This window comes from Oncorhynchus mykiss, chromosome 8, assembly GCF_057628025.1.
Source record: "Oncorhynchus mykiss isolate SJ-2025 chromosome 8, ASM5762802v1, whole genome shotgun sequence".
In the NCBI taxonomy this organism is placed as follows: domain Eukaryota; kingdom Metazoa; phylum Chordata; class Actinopteri; order Salmoniformes; family Salmonidae; genus Oncorhynchus; species Oncorhynchus mykiss.
This window is the reverse complement of record NC_143029.1, coordinates 25,778,165-25,801,777: the sequence shown is the minus strand read 5'-3', so window position 1 is coordinate 25,801,777 and position 23,613 is coordinate 25,778,165. Positions and strand designations below refer to the sequence as shown.

At 42.5% G+C, this 23,613-nt stretch overlaps 1 protein-coding gene across 2 annotated transcripts in view; it reads right to left on the bottom strand.

The window, feature by feature from the left end:
- tnfrsf21 (tumor necrosis factor receptor superfamily, member 21) overlaps positions 1-22,618 on the bottom strand; it is a 44,075-nt gene extending 21,457 nt beyond the window's left edge. Inside the window, exons 1-3 of one of the 2 annotated variants that reach the window (XM_021612101.3) lie at positions 22,048-22,618; positions 9,963-10,620; positions 3,674-4,246 (exon numbers count right to left, since the gene is read on the bottom strand). In XM_021612101.3, coding sequence (XP_021467776.1) covers positions 3,674-4,246; positions 9,963-10,620; positions 22,048-22,110 — 1,294 coding nt within the window. In that variant the 5' untranslated portion in view covers positions 22,111-22,618. The remainder of the gene's footprint in view (positions 1-3,673; positions 4,247-9,962; positions 10,621-22,047) is intronic. The other variant, XM_090243035.1, reaches the window with a different exon arrangement.
- Positions 22,619-23,613: the final 995 nt, after the last annotated feature.

The following is a 23,613-nucleotide window of genomic DNA, read 5'->3' as shown; positions in this document are numbered from 1 at the left end:
CTCTGAGACACACAACACATGCACCGGAAAATCCCCCATACCTGTAACATTGAATGCAAGTGAAGCCAGCGAGCATTTGGCCTCCCTTGACAAAAAAAAATGATAACAAATTTGACAATCAGCTTTGAGCTAAACTGAGTGAGCTCAACTGTGAATGGTCCTGGCAACAACAACAAAAAAAGCTTGGATTTGGCGTCTCTCCTATCAAATCGCTTGGAGGGCATTAAGAGAAAATCGGCCCATTCCTAAATTAGCGATGGATGGAGTTAGGGATTTGGACTTGTGGTTTTACTTAATTATCCATACTGGCCAATAATTATAACGGCAATTTTGATCCAACCACATTGTTATGACCGTGGCCTGAGAGGATGGAAGTTCAATATTTACAGTAGCTAGATGTAGAAGGCTAATGTTAACTAGCTAACATTGCTCATGAATGGAAGTTGGGCTAGCGAGCAAGCATTTTAGCCAGTCTAGGACAACAAAAAATAAGTGTATACTGTATGACAGTGTGATAGACTGTTTCATCAACATGAGAGGAGGATGCTATTGGCGTTTCTCTACGAGTAGGGTGAGTCAGCATATTTTTCTACTTGCACGCACGCACGCACACACACACACACACAATCAGAGATCAGAACCATGGACAGCCAAGTCATATCTAGCTGATGTTGATTGGACTAAATTGTTTTTGGTATCTTTTAGTTGTCACTGTATTAGACTAAGCAGAGGAGATTTGAGGATGTTGAAATGTTGAAGTTGAAATGGTGCTGGAATAGTGGAGGCAGCTCCTGTTTTCTTTGCGACTTGCGGTAAATCTCTGTGGTTCTAAATCAATAGTTGTTTAGCGGTCCGAAAATGTCAGAAACATTAACTTGCTTAACCATGTTGATGGTCATGTAACTGTTTGTTACATGCAACATGCGTTGTGGACAGAGGTTGCTGTCCAGTTTTGTGATTGAATTTATTCTGCCACTGTCTTCTTATTGTCTTGGCCTGTCACGGTCGCAAGGCATATCAATTAACAGCAAACAACGCAATTATTACAACACATACAGATTTTACCCAAGCATCGCTACTGCACAATACAAACATATTGTCACATAGTCTCCATCCATTTCAAGTAGAGGACCTGACGATTATCCAGTACCACAGACTATTATGGGAAGTGGTGGTGCTGTAATATTTCCATTAGAAAACTCCTTTGAGACAGCAAACCAGCCACAGCAGGTCTGAGCTGAGTGGGCTGGATGACAACGAGGACACAAACAGCCCACAATGGCAGCCATGCAGTTTTTCTCCTCCAGTCCCGTTTGCGCTGAGCCTCTCTGGGGATTGTCGCTGGTGACAAAGTAAGCTTGTCATTGTAATAGAAGAGACAAAGTGGTCACATAAGACAAGCTTGCTGCTTAGTCATTTTTATTGTTTCAATCTCTTGATTGCCTAGTGCTGTGGTGTCTTGCTCAGTTTTGATCATTTTGTAGAAAATGTTGCTGCCATTCAAATACCACTAAACAACACAGAATGAATGTAAGGTATCATATTCAAATCAATCTGCATTGAAAAAGTTATAATATGAAAGCCTGTTCAAATCCAGGAAGGAAATGACTTTGTCAGATCACAGAGTACACAATGATAGATTGACAGATTTCCCTATCAAATTGCCCTGATCTCCGAGGCACGTGAATGCAACAGAGCCCACACAGCAGGCCCAACCGACCCAGTCCTAGCCAAAGCCCAGGTCCATGTGGCCCACCCTGGAGCTGAGCAGCACGGCCACCTGGGTACTTCCCCGCCTGTTTGGCGTTCGTAAACAGCAGGCCCACAGGGGGGATTCTTTTCACCCTGCTTGCCCTTCACGCCACTTTCTGGACTCGTATGAAATAATGAGCTATTTGTATGATCTTGCCTTTTTCTTATATATATATATATGTTTCCCATTCCACTGTTTAGTGTGCCTTTTAACTACTCCAGTAAATAGACATTAAAGCCTTCAGGGTAGCCAATTACACACCTTGGAAGAATTAAGAAACTGTTTTGTTTTGTGCTGGAGAGAGTAAATAGCTGTGTAATCACACACACACACGGTCTGAATGTAAAACTCTGCATCTACTTGATAAACATTCTGTAATCCTTTTTAGAACATGCCCTAAATTCTCTTGTTTTTTGAAGTTTCAAATACAATTAAATTCTCTTTTTTGGAACTGCATGTAGATAAACAACGCAGTAAAAGTGAAGATCATTTGTGTATCTGATCTGGACATGTATATAAAAATATTACTACTCTACTATTTATAACAGTCAAGAAAAGTATGGGAAGCATTCCTAAATGCTGAAACTACTAACATAGCAGCCTGAATCCATGTGAATGCAAAAGCAGTTTATCATTGAGGACTTTCTTTGAGGAGTCAATTGTTAAAGAAAAAAGAACAGTCAGATTGCTAACTGGTATACTTTCAAAGGGTATTTTCATGAGTAACAAAAAAGGGAAGTTTAATGTAGTAAGACAATGTGAAGATTAGACTATTGATCATGTTTCAGTTGTACTTTTCTATCTTCGCAATGTCTACATCCCTACTATACATTCCTAGAACATTCTCACGTGGTGTGAGCAGACCGGTACAATGTGCTTAGATCTTCAATTCACACGGTGGGAGCTCTGACCACCGACACTTTCAGCGACACATAACTTTGAAAGCCGCGGCCCACCCAGCGTTCCCCAGCCCTCACTCCACCCTTTCCCGGGGGCATGTGTCTGTGCAATGATAAAGTTGAGCTTCTCTCCAACCACAGAGAACTGGAATAATCTGGTTTGAACTGAACTGCACTGGGTTAGAGCTTTCCCTCTCTCTCGCTTACAAGCGGATGGATATCTGAGGCTGACATCAGGCTGCGGCTGGCGGTATCTTCCTCCTACCCGCCTGCTGCGGTACTGGGGTTTCACTACTGTAACCTAGCAGCCCCATGTGGCCTCCTCGGCTCCCATGACTACAGACAACCAGACACATCAGAGAGACAGTTAGAGAGAGAGAGAGATACACAGAGAGAGAGAGATACAGTCACAGAGCGAGAGAGATACAGACACAGACAGAGAAAGAGACAGACACAGAGCGAGAGAGATATGCAGACAGAGAGCGAGAGAGATAGAGACAGTGAGATACAGACAGAGAGCGAGCGAGACAGAGATAAAGACAGAGTGAGAATGAAAAGAGGAAGAGAAGGAGGAGGACTGAGGGGTGGGGGGTGTAAAGATAGAGGGAGTAAGGCAGGAGGGGAGGGGGTAAAGAGAGAAGTAGAGAAAGAAAGCGAGACAACAGAGGAAGGGAGAGGTAGAGAAAGATAAAGGGAGATGCGTGTGGGGAGGTGGCAGCTACAGTCTGTTGCAGGCCATGCCCTTGCTTGTGTAACAGCTATACTGTTCTGCTATGTGTCATGTTCTCTTGGGCAGAATGGATTGGATTTAGATTTCCCCACCGGTGCTATAACAGATGGTCGGTCTTCTCGGCTGAAAGTCTCGCCAATATATCGTTGTACCAAAAATGTATTTGTTTGTATGTTTTCTGTTATCTGTCTTTATAAAGTATGTGGCTATACTGTATATAAAAAAGACTTAATAACAAAGTTGCATTTCTTTCTATAAACCTTTGAGAGGTAAAATAAAGCATCCACTCACCCTGTCCGTTGGAGTAGTAGATCCACTTCTCCTTGGTCTGTGTCGGGGGGCAGGTCTTCTTCTGGATAGCTTTCTCAATGATGCTGCTGGGGTCCTGAACCGGTCCCTTCTTCAGCACTCTGGAGCTCCTCTTCACGCTGCACACCACGATCACCACCAGCACCAGCAGCAGCAGCAGCACAATCATCCAGGGCAAGTGCTCGTTGATGTCAAAGTGTGTATGAGTGCTGGGCCTGGGGGAGCCCCTTCGCGTGGGCCTGTACCCTGATCTTTGCACACCCTGACCTACCCCTACCTCCGATCCGTCCTCTATGCCGTCCATGGCCCGCTTGTTGGCTGCTGGGTGGGTGCGGTGGTGCTCACTGGGCACAGAGTGCTTGAGGTGTGGTGGAGTCTGTGTGGGGTCCTGGGCTCCGGCAGTAGTGGCCAGGTTCAGCACCTCTCCATCTTTGGGGCTGGCCTCGTAGGAGCCTGCTGCGGTGGAGTCCTGGCTGTTGCCGGAGCTGGGTAGAGTCCCCGTGGTACTCAGTAAGAGCTCTAAGACCTCAGAACCTGCTGTCAGGATGAAGGCATCTAACCCACAGACACACGACCACAAATAGAAAGGGAGAGAGAGAAAGGGAGAGGAGAAAGAGCGACATATAGGGGGAGGGAGATGCGGAGGAAGATAATAAAATTTAGTCAAAATTGTACAACTTTAATCCCACAGGCAATCTGCTGGACAGCCGAGGAGGGGGAGGGCCACGCCCTGGCCAGACCCCAGCAGTGCTCTCCAATCTAATGTGACACAAGAAGAGCACTAGATTGATACTTCTACAGCCACCGCATTTATACAGTACTCTACTAAAGATCGAGTGAATTCCATTACAGCTCCAGTCTCAGCAGGGGATGAATGGGAAATTGATTTTGAGTTGAATAGAGGTCAACAAAATATGCCTGAACACATTCACGTCACTGTTAGTCAATTGACATTGAACTAGATTGACCATGATAAATTACTATTGCAGGTACAAACGTTGAAGCTACACTGCCTCTATAGGCTAGTGTTAAAACCAAAACAACCAATAAATAGGGGAGTTGTGTTAACTGCCACTGAACCAGAATCAATATACTGTAAAAATTCCCTTACCCTGAGCTGGAATACCCCTGTCTACGACTACAGTATTAAACAGATTAGCATTTCATTATGGCATCCTATAGGGGGATGCATTTGGGATTGGCACCTGGATCACAGGTTATCACTGTGCACAGGTAATTCAGAAGCAAGCTGTGTTACCAGCATCACCATCTCAACTACACTGATTTCAGTTCTTCACTGCATGGGGACACACTGTCCTGTCTTTGCGAATTTTGTGCAACAACCTCCTTCCCCTTCCCCTCTCATTGATACAGACACAGTTGAGACTGAGGCATTGCGATCTCTGTAATACGTGTGGAAGTGGAACACCACCTTCAGCTATTCTCACTGGACGAAGGTGCAACTTAGGTGAGAGGCTATTTATCTACACACAAGACAAACAGCAGTGGCATTAATGGTCTGTTACGGTAGGTTGAAAGGGTGAAAAACTACTGACTAAACTGTGGACTAAAGCACCAGCAGAAGAAAACATGTAAGAGAGACTTATACAGTCCTGTGGCTGGAAATACTGTAGCTGCTTCCTTAAGTTCCAGACGCCATAGGTTTATTTTGACAGTCTCAAATGTCTATCAACTTGTAAACCATCAGCAACAACAACTAAATAGTTAGTTAGTCTCTGAGAACTACACTACTATTCAAAAGTTTGTGGTCACATAGAAATGTCCTTGTTTTCAAAGAAAACATACATGACATGAGTTGCAAAATGAATAGGAAATATAGTCAAGATGTTGACAAGGTTATAAATGATGATTTTTAATTGAAATAATAATAATGTCCTTCAAACTTTGCTTTCGTCAAAGAATCCTCCATTTGCAGCAATTAAAGCCTTGCAGACCTTTGGCATTCTAGTTGTCAATTTGTTGAGGTAATCTGAAGAGATTTCACCCCATGCTTCCTGAAGCACCTCCCACAAGTTGGATTGGCTTGATGGGCACTTCTTACGTACCATATGGTCAAGCTGCTCCCACAACAGCTCAATAGGGTTGAGATCCAGTGACTGTGCTGGCCACTCCATTATAGACAGAATACCAGCTGACAGCTTCTTCCCTAAATAGTTATTGCATAGTTTGGAGCTGTGCTTTGGGTCATTGTCCTGTTGTAGGAGGAAATTGGCTCCAATTAAGCTAGGTATGGCATGGCGTTGCAACATGGAGTGATAGCATTCATTCTTCAAGATGCTTTCTACCCTGTACAAATCTCCCACTTTACCACCACCAAAGCACCCCCAGACCAACACATTGCCTCCACTATGCTTGACAGATGGCGTCAAGCCCTCCCTCCACCATATTTACATTTTTTCTGCGTCTCACGATGTTCTTGTTTGTCATCTGAACACCTCCAACGTAGATTAGTCTGTCCATAACACTTTTTTCCAATCTTCCTGTGTCCAGTGTCTATGTTATTTTGCCCATCTTAATCTTTTATTTTTATTGGTCAGTCTGAGATATGGCTTTTTCTTTGCAACTCTGGAGTCGCCTCTTCACTAATGACGTTGAGACTGGTGTTTTGCGGGTACTATTTAATCAAGCTGACAGTTGAGGACTTGTGAGGCATCGGTTTCTCAAACTAGACACTCTAATGTGCTTGTCCTCTTGCTCATTTGTGCACCGGGGCCTCCCACTCCTCTTTCTATTCTGGTTAGAGACAGTTTGCGCTGTTCTGTGAAGGGAGTGGTACACAGCGTTGTACGATATCTTCAGTTTCTTGGCAGTTTCTCACATGGAATAGCCTTCATTTCTCAGAACAAGAATAGATAGATGAATTTCAGAAGAAAGTCTTTGTTTCTGGCAATTTTCAACCTGTAATCAAACACACAAATGCTGATGCTCTAGATACTCAACTAGTCCAAAGAAGGCCAGTTGTATTACTTCTTTAATCATTACAATAGTTTTCAGCTGTGCTAACATAACTGCAAAAGGATTTTCTAATGATCAATTAGCCATTTAAAATGATAGATTTGGATTTGCTAGCACAACGTGCCATTGGAACACAGGAGTGATGGTTTCTGATAAATGGGACTCTGGCCCCCTATGTAGATATTCCATTACAAATCAGCCGTACCCAGCTACAATAGTCATTTACAACATTAACAATGTCTACACTGTATTTCTGATCAATTTGATGTTATTTTAATGGACAAAAAATGTGCTTTTCTTTCAAAAACAAGGACATTTCCAAGTGACCCCAAACTTTTGAACCGTAGTGTATGTTTCCATAGTAACATTTTCAATGAGTAACTACTTTTGGGAATGAGTAGTGTCTTCTCTGACCCCCAAAAAACTGTTTAACATTTTTCACATAGTATGTGACTCACCACCTGGATTCGGTCTTACAGTGTGTAGCAAAATCTGAAATGTTGTTTTTTACATTGGATAAAAGTAGAGACTCAGAGCTACAAAGGGACAATGGGAAAGTAATTCTGCATTGAAAGTTGATCAACTTGTAAACTCACTTTTGAGAAAATGGCCTTTGAGTGTTTTGGTATCTAGTGAAGAGCTCTTCTTTGTCTACACCCATTCAGCATCGTTCACACCTTCTTAAGCTTTAGCCCCACCCATCTCGCTTCGCTCTCGGAGCACACACTTGACGCTCTGGCCGATGATTTGTTTACCTCTGGATAACATGAAAACAGCCTAACCAGCTCTGCTGGCAAGAATTTCATTACACTTTTTGGCAGACTTTTCCTGACACTGGCCATATTCAACGTGTGTTGTACACACATCACGTAAAGTTAGCTAACGAACCAGCCAGCTAACGTTAGCTAGTTAAACAACAATGAACAGTTCCAACAATGCCACAGTGCTGGGAGCTAACCAACAAGGTTCAATGTTAGCTAGCTAACAATAGGCTTTAACTAGAAAAGCAAACGAGAAACAGCTCTGGAATACAAATAATTATGTCAGCTAGGGAGCGAGCCAGCTAAAGTTAGCCAGCTAGCTAACACTAATGTTAGCTAGCTAGCTAAGACATATACAGTGGGGCAAAAAAAAGATTAGTCAACCACCAATTGTGCAAGACCTCTCACTTAAAAAGATGAGAGAGGCCTGTAATTTTCATCATAGGTACACTTCAACTATGACAGACAAAATGAGAAAAAAAATCCAGAAAATCACATTGTAGGATTTTTAATGATTTTATTTGCAAATTATGGTGGAAAATAAGTATTTGGTCAATAACAAAAGTTTATCTCAATACTTTGTTATATACATTTTGTTGGCAATGACAGAGGTCAAACGTATTCTGTAAGTCTTCACAAGGTTTTCACACACTGTTGCTGGTATTTTGGCCCATTCCTCCATGCAGATCTCCTCTAGAGCAGTGATGTTTTGGGGCTGTTGCTGGGCAACACGGACTTTCAACTCCCTCCAAAGATTTTCTATGGGGTTGAGATCTGGAGACTGGCTAGGCCACTCCAGGACATTGAAATGCTTCTTACGAAGCCACTCCTTCGTTGCCCGGGCGGTGTTTTTGGGATCATTGTCATGCTGAGAGACCCAGCCACGTTTCATCTTCAATGCCCTTGCTGATGGAAGGAGGTTTTCACTCAAAATCTCACAATACATGGCCCCATTCATTCTTTCCTTTACACGGATCAGTCGTCCTGGTCCCTCTGCAGAAAAACAGCCCCAAAGCATGATGTTTCCACCCCCATGCTTCACAGTAGGTATGGTGTTCTTTGGATGCAACTCAGCATTCTTTATCCTCCAAACACGACAAGTTGAGTTTTTACCAAAAAGTTATATTTTGGTTTCATCTGACCATATGACATTCTCCCAATCTTCTTCTGGATCATCCAAATGCTCTCTAGCAAACTTCAGATGGGCCTGGACATGTACTGGCTTAAGCAGGGGGACACGTCTGGCACTGCAGGATTTGAGTCCCTGGCGGCGTAGTGTGTTACTGATGGTAGGCTTTGTTACTTTGGTCCCAGCTCTCTGCAGGTCATTCACTAGGTCCCCCCGTGTGGTTCTGGGATTTTTGCTCACCGTTCTTGTGATCATTTTGACCCCACGGGGTGAGATCTTGCGTGGAGCCCCAGATCGAGGAAGATTATCAGTGGTCTTGTATCTTCCATTTTCTAATAATTGCTCCCACAGTTGATTTCTTCAAACCAAGCTGCTTACCTATTGCAGATTCAGTCTTCCCAGCCTGGTGCAGGTCTACAATTTTGTTTCTGGTGTCATTTGACAGCTCTTTGGTCTTGGCCATAGTGGAGTTTTGAGTGTGACTGTTTGAGGTTGTGGACAGGTGTCTTTTATACTGATAAGTTCAAACAGGTGCCATTAATACAAAGTGTATATAACAAAGTATTGAGATAAACTTTTGTTATTGACCAAATACTTATTTTCCACCTTAATTTGCAAATAAATTCATTAAAAATCCTACAATGTGATTTTCTGGATTTTTTTTCTCATTTTGTCTGTCATAGTTGAAGTGTACCTATGATGAAAATTACAGACCTCTCTCATCTTTTTAAGTGGGAGAACTTGCACAATTGGTGGCTGACTAAATACTTTTTTGCCCCACTGTAGTCTATATTATAGACAACCTAATATTTGGTTAGTAGAAAAAAAGAGTAACGTTTCACTTCAATGCTTATATGTGTTTCCGATGAGAAACCTTTGTGATATTTTTCAACATGACCTTTTAGGCTACATAACACTTGGCTGTTGGGAAGAAAAAACAACAGCCACTACAAAGGAACCTATCTCTCTGTTGAATGTATAGCCTTAATGGCTTCCCCTGGTCTTCCTAAGCGTGTGATGTGTCTAAGTAAAAGGGCAGCCGTTTACCCAGTTTATTCCACTTTCCCCTCGATAAGCAATTACAGAACAAATGTACAGACATGACCTTTGTGGACAAGAGTGAGAACAAGCAAGTGAAGAGTTTGGGATTGAATGGAAACAACAACATGTTTTCCACCAAAGCAGTGTTGTCTGTGACAAGATCAAACATGTCACTTTATCACTGTACAGTACCTGTTGGCCAGGTCAATGTTTGATATGACTGACTACATAGGGAGAATAACAACCATGTGGGGACATTTTGTTGAGGAACACAAGCCTGTTCTACAGTCTGGGCTTCCCCTTGAGTTTCTACATGAAACAACCCACTTGAGGCGATGTCTAGAGTGATACTCAAATTCCTTACCTTTGTGTACTGGGCCAGCTGAGGAATAGGAGGGCTCCTGGATGAAGGCAGACTGTGCAGGTCCCGGGAGGGTGGGGGAGTTGGGAGAAGCAGGTCCACAGATGTTGTCTGTCTCTCTGGTGCCTATTGTCAGTAGGGGCAGACCCTGGGCCAGACAGTCTGTGTGTGTCCTGCACCTCAATACACTGGAAACCACATCCGAGAAGCTCCCTCGCGCGCACACCTTACAGCTCACATCCTCCACCTCGCTGCCCCTTTTCTTCACCCCTGAGCCCACAGGGCACAGGAAGTGGGGAGTGCAGGTGTCCCCCTTGGCGAAGGTGTCCGGGGGGCAGTTGCAGACCCGGTCCATGGTGGCCGTGCAGGGGAACTTCTCAATGAGGGGGGCGCGGCAGGGCCTCCTGCAGCGGTGGCATTGCTGAACCCCGTTCTCTCCGCGCGTGAATGTGCCCTCGCCACAGCGGCTGCACTCCCTCACGTTGGTCTGGTTGCAGTGCCTGGACACGAAAGTTCCTGCGGGGCACTTGTCACAGACCAGTTGACTGCCCGTGCTTTGGTCTGTGTGGTAGTAGTGGCGGGCAGACAGGGCCACTATCTCAGTGCCAGGGCTGGGTGTCAGAGGCTGGCTAGAGGCCTCACCAACCACACTGTACAGTAGCTGAGAACAGAAAGAAATGACAACAGAGACAGTGTTGAGCTTAGACACTGTACTGCCGAAAAGATGGCAACACATAGAGTCGCAGGTAGAGACCCAGGCCGCAGCTCATTTACCAAATAAATGGATGTGTGAAGTCACCCCTAGAAACCCCCAAACTCTCTGTAGTTAAAGGACAGTGAGTCAGAAACATTTGCAGTGAGTCAACACATTCTCAACCCTAACATGCTGACCAGGCCGGATACGTCGCGTGCACAAGCGTCGCAAAATAAATGTAGAAATCCATGTTATTCAAGTATTGCACCCACACTGCTCACGCTCGCCAACGAGTGTCTGCGATGCAGGGCTAAAATATAACTCCTTTCTATTTCTGACGCAGATCACGTTGAAAGTCCTGCCTCTCCCATCTCCTCATTGGTTCATAGAAGCAGGTACCCACGTGCCACCTCCTCATTGGTTATACCCACGTGGGTGGTTGAAAGACGAACTGTTGCCGGTCTTGGTGGTAATAATATGAAAGTTTAGATGCCGATCACCGTATAAGTTCAATGATGAAAAAGTCTGGAAGGAGGAGAGATGACTAGAAACGATCCGGTTGGACGTTTTATGTGTGGATTAATTGTCAGAGTAGAGGACCTTGTGCATTTCAGGTAAAATAACAACTCAATGTTTATATCCCAGGACAAATTAGCTAGCAACAGCAAGCTAGCTAAATAGGACAAAATTAGCTAGCAAGTGCAAGCTAACTAGCTAAATTACCATACATGTTTAATGCTTTTCAAACTGTCCCCAAATTAATGTAACTGGTTCAGAGTTTGTTTTGATATTTTAACCTGCGTGTCGTGATCGCGTTTGGTGTAGGGGGACAAAATAAATGTATGCACGATAGCGCATCTGCGCAGCCAGTTTGAGTTCTGTGTAATGCTAAGCCACCTACAGGCTTTCTCACTTACTGCAATGTGACAGAGGATAGGTCATGTGTCATGCTCTAACGATGCCACCACTATGGAGTACTCCGAGTCAATATTCACGTAATAATAAGAAATTCTCCTACGACTACAACTTCATTGTCGATTTTTTGTTATACAGAAATAACAAAAAATGCAAAAAAGCTGCTGTTGTGGTCAATGTACATGTAACCAGGTCAAAAATCCCAACCCTATGGTTCGTAATTCTCCCATGTAGGGGAATACAGACTGCAAGAAGAGCCCTGTGGCTTTAGGATATTTGGCGTGGGAAATGTGGGGACCTGGTGTTGAAGGAGGCTACACGTAGCTATGTGTTTGGAAAACATTTCGTCACAGGTAAGACATTTAACTTGTTATACTAGTATAGTCCATTTGTACCTCCACTCACCACTTGTAGCTGTATAGTCCGTTTGTTTGTGTTGTTGGTCTTGACTAGCTTAATTAATGTTCCGGTCCGTAGCTAGCTAGCACTCACGTAACTGCTAGCACCGTCATAAAAAGGGCCATGAGTGAGGTAAGCCCTACAATATTACGTTTTCTATGCAGTGAGAATGCTCTGGAGAAGGCAATGTTGAAAAGTAATCTTTAAACATCTTGTACTTTTCTTAAATATAGTTTTGTAATACACTAAAACAAGTAGACAACAAGAAAATTGGGTTTGAAAAATGTCAAGTTTTTACTGTGGGTTAACCTATGTAACCACAGATTGTTTTTCCCAGAGGCGGGCAGGTACGCGATGTTCTATCTAATACCGACTGGGACTATGGATAAGTATATTATGTCTACAATCAATATAATTCCATTAGTACTAATAGAATGTTAAGTTTTTCTGTTGTCATCAGTCTTTTGGTGTTGTTGCTACAACCTATAATAGTCCCAAAAAATGAATTTGAAATAACTTTGTAAAGAGACTAAATATATATCAGTCTATTTTTAATCAAGTCGAGCTCAACATGGTTGTATTTAGTTATTTTAATATTTACAGTGCATTCGGAAAGTATTCAGACACCTTGACTTTTTCCACATTTTGTTACGTTACAGCATTATTCGAACATGGATTAAATTGTTTTTTCCTCAACAATCTACACACAATACCACATTATGACAAAGTGAAAACATGTTCTTAGAAATGTTTCCAAATGTATTAAAAATAAAAACAAGAAATACATTATTTACATAAGTTTTCAGACCCTTTACTATGAGACACGAAATTGAGTTCAGGTGCATCCTGTTTCCATTGATCCACCTATGTTAAATTCAATTGATTGGACATGATTTGGAAAGGCAAAAACCTGTCTATAAAAGGTCCCACAGTTGACAGTGCATGTCAGAGCAAAAACCAAGCAATGGGGTCAAAGGAATTGTCCATAGAGCTCCGAGACAGGATTGTGTCGAGGCACAGATCTGGAGAAGGGTGCCAAAAAATGTCTGCATCATTGAAGGTCCCCAAGAACACAGTGGCCTCCATCATTCTTAAATAGAAAAAGTTGGGAAACACCAATACTCCCCCTAGAGCAGGCTGCCTGGCCAAACTGAGCAATCGGATGAGAAGGGCCTTGGTCAGTGAGGTGACCAAGAACCCGACGGTCACTCTGACAGAGCTCCAGAGTTCCTCTTTGGAAATGGGAGAACCTTCCAGAAGGACAACCATCTCTGCAGCACTCTATCAATCAGGCCTTTATGCTAGAGTGGCCAGATGGAAGCCACTCCTCGGTAAAAGGTACATGACAGCCTGCTTGGAGTTTGCCAAAAGGCACCTAAAGACTCTCAGACCATGAGAAACAAGATTCTCTGGTCTGATGAAACCAATATTGAACTCTTTGGCCTGACTGCAGAGCGCTCAGGACCTCAGACTGGGGTGAAGTTTGACCTTCCAATAGGACAACCACCCTAAGCACACAGCCAAGACAACGCAGGAGTGGCTTTGGGACAAGTCTCTGAATGTCCTTGAGTTGCCCAGCCAGAGCCCGGATTTGAACCCGATCTAACATCTATGGAGAGACCTAAAAATAGCTGTGCAGAGACGCTTCCCATCCAACCTGACAGAGTTTGAGAGGATCTGCAGAGAAGAATGGGAGAAACTCCTCAAATACAGGTGTTCCAAGCTTGTAGGGCCATACCCAAGAAGACTCAAGGTTGTAATCGCTGCCAAAGGTGCTTCAACAAAGTACTGAGTAAAGGGTCTGAATACTTATGTAAATGTAATATTTTCATTTTTTGGCAAACATTTTGAAAAAACAGTTTTTGCTTTGTCATTATGGGGTATTGTGTGTAGATTGATGAGGGGGGAAAACGATATAATCAATTTTAGAATAAGACTGTAACATAAGAAAATGTGGAGAAAGTCAAGGAGTCTGAATACTTTCTGAATTCACCGTATGGTAAGGACATCCATCCAAGGGACATGAAGATATGTTAGATTCTCAATAGCAAGCACTTGAAAATCCATTCAAATTACCGGTACCACAACTTGGCTGATGTTCTAAACAGCACATTGAGGAACTTCCTCAACTTGTTATCTGGTGAAAAAACAGAGTATCCAATGTTCTGTTGATGTGTGATGACCTTCTGTTTGACTTTCGCTGAAGGGAATTCTTTCAAGACCAGTAAACGCTGCCATTCTGAAGTGATTATGGCTTGAATGTGTTCCATGCCAGTGAAATGCCATCCGCATCCACAACAGCCCTCCTACAATCCTTTCACTGCATTTACAGTACATCCAGTCTAGCCCTAATGCATGTTTTATTTCCTCTTAAATGTGGAGCTGGCTGGGATGTGACAATTTTTTTTCTAAATTCTTTGGCCAGGGTGCCAATTTGTCACAGAAATATGATGTTGGAGGCAATAACCGCTGATAGGCAGGGAGAGCAAGGGAAGCTGCATCATCACTTTCTGTACATGCCCTGTTAAAAGTTGGGAGGCAAATCCAGAGTGCTTTTAATGGTTTACACACTGCAGTAGACCTCACAGAGAAATGAGAATGCCCTAATTCAGGCGTTTTCAAAGTCTGGGCCTCCCTTCAGAAACAACCATTTGTTGCGCAATTGCACCTAATCATGGGCACATTCCTTTACCCAGGCGTTGCTGACGCATGGCAGATCTTACCATGCCTGGATAGGTCATTTATGTATCAGCTAACCACATCAAGGTTGCGTTTCCTTGCTCAGACGTCGCATGAATTGACCAATGCCACACAATCTACTGTGCCGTCTACTGTGCCGAAGTGGACAGACTCCTTAGGGCCCCTGGTCTGTAAAGGGGAATTTGTCCAGTCATCAGCATAATTTGATGACTGTCTCCTCCAGTGCCTGACTTCAAATATGCATGGCATTGTTTTAGAAATGCAATTAAGACCAGGGTTTGTAGAGGTGGTTGCGTATCGCAGCACAGACGTTGCATGCATCAAATCAAATTTTATTTGTCACATACACATGGTTAGCAGATTTTAATGTGAGTGTAGCGAAATGCTTGTGCTTCTAGTTCCGACAATTCAGTAATAACCAACGAGTAATCCAACCTAACAATTCCACAACTAATACCTTATACACACAAGTGTAAAGGGATAAAGAATATGTACATAAAGATATATGAATGAGTGATGGTACAGAATGGCATAGGCAAGATGCAGTAGATGGTATCAAGTACAGTACAGTGGGGGACAAAAGTATTTAGTCAGCCACCAATTGTGCAAGTTCTCCCACTTAAAAAGATGAGAGAGGCCTGTAATGTTCATCATAGGTACACTTCAACTATGACAGACAATATTTGATGTGGTTAGCAGCTATCTGATAGTAAAATAAGTAAAAATATAAGTAAAATACCTAAAAAATAAGTAAAATACCTATCCAGGCGTTTTAAGATCTGGCCTGCGTCAGCAATGCCTGGGCAGAGCAACACGCCCCATGTGTTATAGCAATCTGGTGTCTGATGGCACAGTCAATGATGTGGCATGCAACCATTGGTTGCATCCTGTCGGGCTGTATCACCGCCTGGTACAGCAACTGCTCAACCCACAACCGTAAGGCTCTCCAGAGGGTAGTGAGGTCTGCACAACGCATCACCGGGGGCAGACTACCTGCCCTCCAGGACACCTAGACCACCCGATGTCACAGGAAGGCCATAAAGATCATCAAGGACAACAACCACCCGAGCCACTGCCTGTTCACCCCGCTATCATCCAGAAGGCGAGGTCAGTACAGGTGCATCAAAGCAGGGACCGAGAGATTGAAAAACAGCTTTTATCTCAAGGCCATCAGACTGTTAAACAGCCACCACTAACATTGAGTGGCTGCTTCCAACATACTGACTCAACTCCAGCTCACTTTAATAATGGAAATTGATGTCAAAAATGTACCACTAGCCACATTAAACAATGCTACTTAATATAATGTTTACATACCCTACATTACACATCTCATATGTACATGTATATACTGTACTCTATATCACTGCATCTACTGCATCTTGCCATCTTTATGTAATACATGTATCACTAGCCACTTTAAACTATGCCACTTTTATGTTTACATACCCTACATTACTCATCTCATATGTATATACAGTGGGGCAAAAAACTATTTAGTCAGCCACCAATTGTGCAAGTTCTCCCACTTAAAAAGATGAGGCCTGTAATTTTCATCATAGATACACTTCAACTATGACAGACAAAATGAGAAAAAAAAATCCATAAAATCACATTGTAGGATTTTTAATGAATTTATTTGCAAATTATGGAGGAAAATAAGTATTTGGTCAATAACAAAAGTGTATCTCAATACTTTGCTATATACCCTTTGTTGGCAATAACAGAGGTCAAACGTTTTCTGTACGTCTTCACAAGGTTTTCACACACTGTTGCTGGTATTTTGGCCCATTCCTCCATGCAGATCTCCTCTAGAGCAGTGATGTTTTGGGGCTGTTGCTGGGCAACATGGACTTTCAACTCCCTCCAAAGATGTTCTATGGGGTTGAAATCTGGAGACTGGCTAGGCCACTCCAGGACCTTGAAATGCTTCTTACGAAGCCACTCCTTCATTGCCCGGGCGGTGTGTTTGGGATCATTGTCATGCTGAAAAACCCAGCCACGTTTCATCTTCAATGCCCTTGCTGATGGAAGGAGGTTTTCACTCAAAATCTCACAATACATGGCCCCATTCATTCTTTCCTTTACACGGATCAGTCGTCCTGGTCCCTCTGCAGAAAAACAGCCCCAAAGCATGATCTTTCCACCCCCATGCTTCACAGTAGGTATGGTGTTCTTTGGATGCAACTCAGCATTCTTTGTCCTCCAAACACGACGAGTTGAGTTTTTACCAAAAAGTTATATTTTGGTTTCATCTGACCATATGACATTCTCCCAATCGTCTTCTGGATCATCCAAATGCTCTCTAGCAAACTTCAGACGGGCCTGGACATGTACTGGCTTAAGCAGGGGGACACGTCTGGCACTGCAGGATTTGAGTCCCTGGCGGCGTAGTTACTGATGGTAGGCTTTGTTATTTGGTCCCAGCTCTCTGCAGGTCATTCACTAGGTCCCCCCGTGTGGTTCTGGGATTTTTGCTCACCGTTCTTGTGATCATTTTGACCCCACGAGGTGAGATCTTGCGTGGAGCCCCAGATGGAGGGAGATTATCAGTGGTCTTGTATGTCTTCCATTTCCTAATAATTGCTCCCACAGTTGATTTCTTCAAACCAAGCTGCTTACCTATTTCAGTCTTCCCAGCCTGGTGCAGGTCTACAATTTTGTTTCTGGTGTCCTTTGAAAGCTCTTTGGTCTTGGCCATAGTGGAGTTTGGAGTGTGACTGTTTGAGGTTGTGGACAGGTGTCTTTTATACTGATAAGGACAGAGGAGCCTCTTAAAGAAGAAGTTACAGGTCTGTGAGAGCCAGAAATCTTGCTTGTTTGTAGGTGACCAAATACTTATTTTCCACCATAATTTGCAAATATATTCATTAAAAATCCTACAATGTGATTTTCCGGAATTGTTTTTCTCATTTTGTCTGTCATAGTTGAAGTGTACCTATGATGAAAATTACATGACTCTCATCTTTTTAAGTGGGAGAACTTGCACAATTGGTGGCTGACTAAATAGTTTTTTGCCCCACTGTATATACATATGAGATGAGTAATGTAGGGTATGTAAACATAAAAGTAGCATAGTTTAAAGTGGCTAGTGATACATGTATTACATAAAGATGGCAAGATGCAGTAGATGCAGTGATATAGAGTACAGTATATACATGTACATATGAGATGTGTAATGTAGGGTATGTAAACATTATATTAAGTAGCATTGTTTAATGTGGCTAGTGGTACATTTTTGACATCAATTTCCATTATTAAAGTGAGCTGGAGTTGAGTCAGTATGTTGGAAGCAGCCACTCAATGTTAGTGGTGGCTGTTTTAACAGTCTGATGGCCTTGAGATAAAAGCTGTTTTTCAATCTCTCGGTCCCTGCTTTGATGCACCTGTACTGACCTCGCCTTCTGGATGATAGCGGGGTGAACAGGCAGTGGCTCGGGTGGTTGTTGTCCTTGATGATCTTTATGGCCTTCCTGTGACATCGGGTGGTCTAGGTGTCCTGGAGGGCAGGTAGTCTGCCCCCGGTGATGCGTTGTGCAGACCTCACTACCCTCTGGAGAGCCTTACGGTTGTGGGTTGAGCAGTTGCTGTACCAGGCGGTGATACAGCCCGACAGGATGCAACCAATGGTTGCATGCCACATCATTGACTGTGCCATCAGACACCAGATTGCTATAACACATGGGGCGTGTTGCTCTGCCCAGGCATTGCTGACGCAGGCCAGATCTTAAAACGCCTGGATAGGTATTTTACTTATTTTTTAGGTATTTTACTTATATTTTTACTTATTTTACTATCAGATAGCTGCTAACCACATCAAATATTGTCTGTCATAGTTGAAGTGTACCTATGATGAACATTACAGGCCTCTCTCATCTTTTTAAGTGGGAGAACTTGCACAATTGGTGGCTGACTAAATACTTTTGTCCCCCACTGTACTGTACTTGATAACATCTACTGCATCTTGCCTATGCCATTCTGTACCATCACTCATTCATATATCTTTATGTACATATTCTTTATCCCTTTACACTTGTGTGTATAAGGTAGTAGTTGTGGAATTGTTAGGTTGGATTACTCGTTGGTTATTACTGAATTGTCGGAACTAGAAGCACAAGCATTTCGCTACACTCACATTAAAATCTGCTAACCATGTGTATGTGACAAATAAAATTTGATTTGATGCATGCAACGTCTGTGCTGCGATACGCAACCACCTCTACAAACCCTGGTCTTAATTGCATTTCTAAAACAATGCCATGCATATTTGAAGTCAGGCACTGGAGGAGACAGTCATCAAATTCTGCTGATGACTGGACAAATTCCCCTTTACAGACCAGGGGCCCTAAGGAGTCTGTCCACTTCCCAGGACTCATTACTAATCAGTAACAGTGGTCTCAGGACTACATTTTTTGTAGAATCTTCTGAGTTTCATTCGGTTATGTAAAATCATCATGTGAAAATCGACCCCTTGAGAAGGAAAGCACATTTGAAGATTAGGGGTAATTAAGGGCAACATCATTACTCAAACCATCTCATTTTTAGCCGACACACTCTGCCTGTTGATGATGATCATGAGGAACAAAATGTTCCAGCTCCAGCCACATCACATATTTACCCAATAAAAAGCAAGTGTGCAACTGGTAATATTCAACATGTGACACAATGAAGGTACATTGGTTTGGTGGCCTGAACAGCGGTGTGTGTGTGTGTGCGTGTGCGAGAGGGAGAGCGTGCGAGGAAAGCGAGTGAATGTCCCTCCCTTCTAGCTCAGATAAGAGAGCAGGCTCGTGTCCCTGCATCTCCTGTTTGAAAAAACGCACTGCTGGCATCCTGTCAGGAGACTGCTGCTGTCGGAGAGAGACTGCCCATCAACACCACACCTCACCGCCTGTGAGTGGCCATGAATCACTGATAACTACCTCTATCACTCTGAATCTACCTCAAGCCTCTTCAGCATTTCATACCTGCCATGCAGGATACAAAAAGAAGGAGGATACATACTGTAGTATAATCTTGTTTGTAGATATCTATTCAATCGTATCCTCTAAATCTAATACATTTGATACATGATGGATAGGCTACACAGCTGTTGATAGGACATTATTAATACTGAAAAGAAAAGCTAAAACCATAGCATCACTAGTTCTGTGACTCATATGTTTCGAGCTGAACCCCAGGAGGTTAGTGATAGTGATATCAGGATGCTACCTCCCTGGCTGGAGGACAGAGGAAAGGATGGGCCAGCCCGTTTATGCCGTGTCACTGCAGTGCTGCTGCTGGTTGCAGGGCTGGTTCCTGGAGACAGCCAGACTCAGCAAAATCTGCACTGCCTGCCTGAACACTCTGTAATTCAACCTCCAACAACAACACGCCTGCCCCAAGACGCACACAACCCCTTTGTACAGGGCCTCTTTGCACATCATGCACCCAACAGTAACACAAAGAAAATGCTTAGGCGTTTGGGCAATGGTTTTCAATCAGCATGGTTCAGTGACATATTGAACCAGAACGAACCATCTATCGGTTTCAACAATTTCTCATCCTTACTGTGAGAGGATGATGTGATCCATCTTCACATTTTCTGCATGAGACATCTGTGACAAGATGGCACACCCAGATCCATAAGTATACTGTCAGTTATGTGCCTAAGTTCTAGGGGTCGAGTGCACATGATGACAACCCCTGTGATTGTGTGTGTGTATATGCCTGTCCACGTGTTAGGTAACACCTCAACATTTTGCCATACTGCATAGGCAAGCATATCTCTGAGCACACACAAAGGGAATGTGAAAGCATTCATCAGAAATCTTTCACTGAGAAATGGGAAATGGACAGACACACTGCCATTTGGCAGGTGTATTTATTTTATGTTAAATTTCCTGACATTATCTTAAAATAACCGCATATACAGTACATACATGTGCCGCAACATGCTGCATTCCAGTGTTGTTGTCAGAGCCTCTAGTATCATCCACAACATCTAGCTCACAGCCTAACTGTGCTGTTGTACATGGAAGATATGGATGTTTGCCACAACAGTGCAAAAGTAACTATGTGTGTATCTTGAACATCATTGAGATTTCCATAAGCCATTACAATAACAGATAACACACAACCAAACCAGCACCTGTTGCAACATCATCATGCAACTAAACTTAGAGGAAAAGTGAGTCTGTTAGGATGCAATCATGCCTCATTTATCACTGACAAAAGCCAGTGGAGCCTCCTCCTTCATGGGCCAGTGAAGAATATTCTTCCTAATGTCACAATGTACTGCCAACAACGCATCACAAACAACCAGTGGACTTCGCCTGAGAGAAGATGCACAGAGGGGCCCAAACACAGAACTGACTGACATGCATTGTAATATTTGAATGGAAAATATAATTTTGTTAAAATATCTGTTCCATGGTGATGCTAGGAGATAAGGACACCCCATTTACTGCTTAAATGTTAATCATTGATTGTAGTGGATGATGGACTACATTATCTGTAAAGAAGGTTAGATACCACCCTACTATCAGGATTTGGCCAGATAATACAAATAAATATATATTTTTTATAAATTGGTAAGTAAACATGCATAGATTTATATTTGGTATGTTCTCTCTGGCTGATATGTTGGTATAATGCTCATATAAACATTGCCCTGCACTGTAAGTTCTGAGTCCATTCCGAAATGTCAATAAGGCCAAAATACATGGATCTATGTATAAATGAAAACATTACTTAAATATACATGTTAAATTGGATGGAGGCAGGGTGGGTCAACATCCACTACAGTATTTCAAATGTAGTCAATGTTTTCCCTATGTTTTTCTCCAGCATGGAGAAACAAAGCCTGAAGTCTTTGTATGTGAACCTGAAGTCTTTGTATGGGATGTTTTCAGTACATATATGATCTCATAGGGGTAGAGTCCCATGATAGCTGTTTGAATACAGGGCTTCTTAAGATGATATTATATATCATAAATATTTTACAGTAAATTAGTGTACAATGAATTCATGCTAGCTAATAACAAGAAATTATTACCATTTACAGGTAACCTGCAATATGATGCATATTTGTGCCATTCTCATTGGGCAAACAATAGTCATATTTGTGCTATTGTTCTCCATCCTTCCATTCTGTTCTGACAATAGATATGTTTTTATATATATATATATATATAGTAGCCTATTATATAAGATTACCTGTACAATACATGAATAATCAAAGTTAACAATATATTAACTTGACTAATTGCACATACCGGCAAGTTTAAATCGGGACAAACGCAAAAATAGGCGATGTCTCTTTAAATCGAGAACCTGCCGGGGAGTAACGTTACTCCTATAATAAGAATAAAATAATAGACAAAGGTGCCTTGTACTTACCGCCACAGACATACAGAGCACTGACATTTTCCAGTTCTGAGCAAATGTTTGGCTACTTCTCATCGCACAGGGTGGTACATCATTCCTGCATGAGCAGGACACATATTCTAGAAACACTACTGGCTATGAAGCAATACCAACAATCTACTGCTGGTGTTCCTTCAACCGGCAGTTTTTTATAGTCTGTATGGCGAGGGTGGACTAGCTTCAGATAGTATGAGATGAGAGATTGGTTCTGAAAGAATTGTATAATTCCCATAGCGATAATGGATAAGAAACTGAAATTCTGCCTCCTTTGGTCCAGGTTCCTGTGCGGTCTATGCAGCAAAGCCAGGGCGATGACTGAATAGGGCGGGTACTGGCGACAGACGTCACCAACGAAACTCGGTACTGGCGCTCCGCTCGCCCAAACCAAACGCAGTTGACTCGGTTTCCAGGAAGAAATTGCATTTACATTGGGAGACAAATGGAAATACAGTATGTCGGCTTCATATGTCTGGTGTCCTTTACTTTCAAATACACCAGCATAAAAAATAACTCTGAGGCTCAAACTGAGGTTACATTTCATGTTGATGAAGCTATGTAGATTATAGGTAATACAATAGACAAATCTGAATGTATCTAACGTTAGCACAATGACTGGATGTCAATGGTAACAGCTGTTGAAGTATAGAGTTAGCAAGTCATAGTTAGCAAGTCATTGTGCTAACGATAGTTAGCAATTGAGCTAACACTAGTTAGCAACTTCAAACTGCAGGAAGAGACATACAAATGGTATCCACAAGTTCATCTGACTCTGGGGAAGTAAATAAAGGGTAAATTGCCAAAATCCCGAGGTATACCTTTAAATATGTCCAGTGGGCTTTAAAGGCCCAGTGCAGTCAAAAACGTGATATTTTCTGTGTTTTATATATATTTCCACACTGTGAGGTTGGAATAATGCTGTGAATTTGTGAAAATTATGATAATGCCCTTTTAGTGTAAGAGCTGTTTGAAAAGACCGCCTGAAATTTCAGCCTGTTTTGATGGGATGGAGTTTTGGCTTGCCTGATGACATCACCAGGCGGAAAATTAGTTAATAGACCAATAAGAAAGAGTTCCAAACCTCTCTGCCAATAACAGCTAGTTTTCAGTTTTCCCCTCCCTACACAGACCACTCTGTTGCTTGAGAAATTGCTCTTTGCTAATATGTTATGTTATTTTTACCATTTTAATTGAAAACACAGTAAGGTGCTTAATTGTTACCCATACATTATTTTAAATTGAGATAAAAAGAGCTGCATTGGACCTTTAACTCTGCCACCCCAAGCCCTATTTAAACTAGGGCAAATCACATACAATTTCCCTATGTTTTACTCCTTGCTCACAATGTCAATTAATGGACAATTAGTCCATTGTCGAGCACAGGGATGGGATGTTACCCTATTTTGGCATGCTGTTCTGTGATTTTTAAAAAGCTAAAAGATCCACTACCGAATGGTAGCCTTAACCCATACTTTCTGTTTTGTGATAGGGGATTTGCACATATTTTTGCATATCACACAAACAGTGGGATTGGGTTCATAT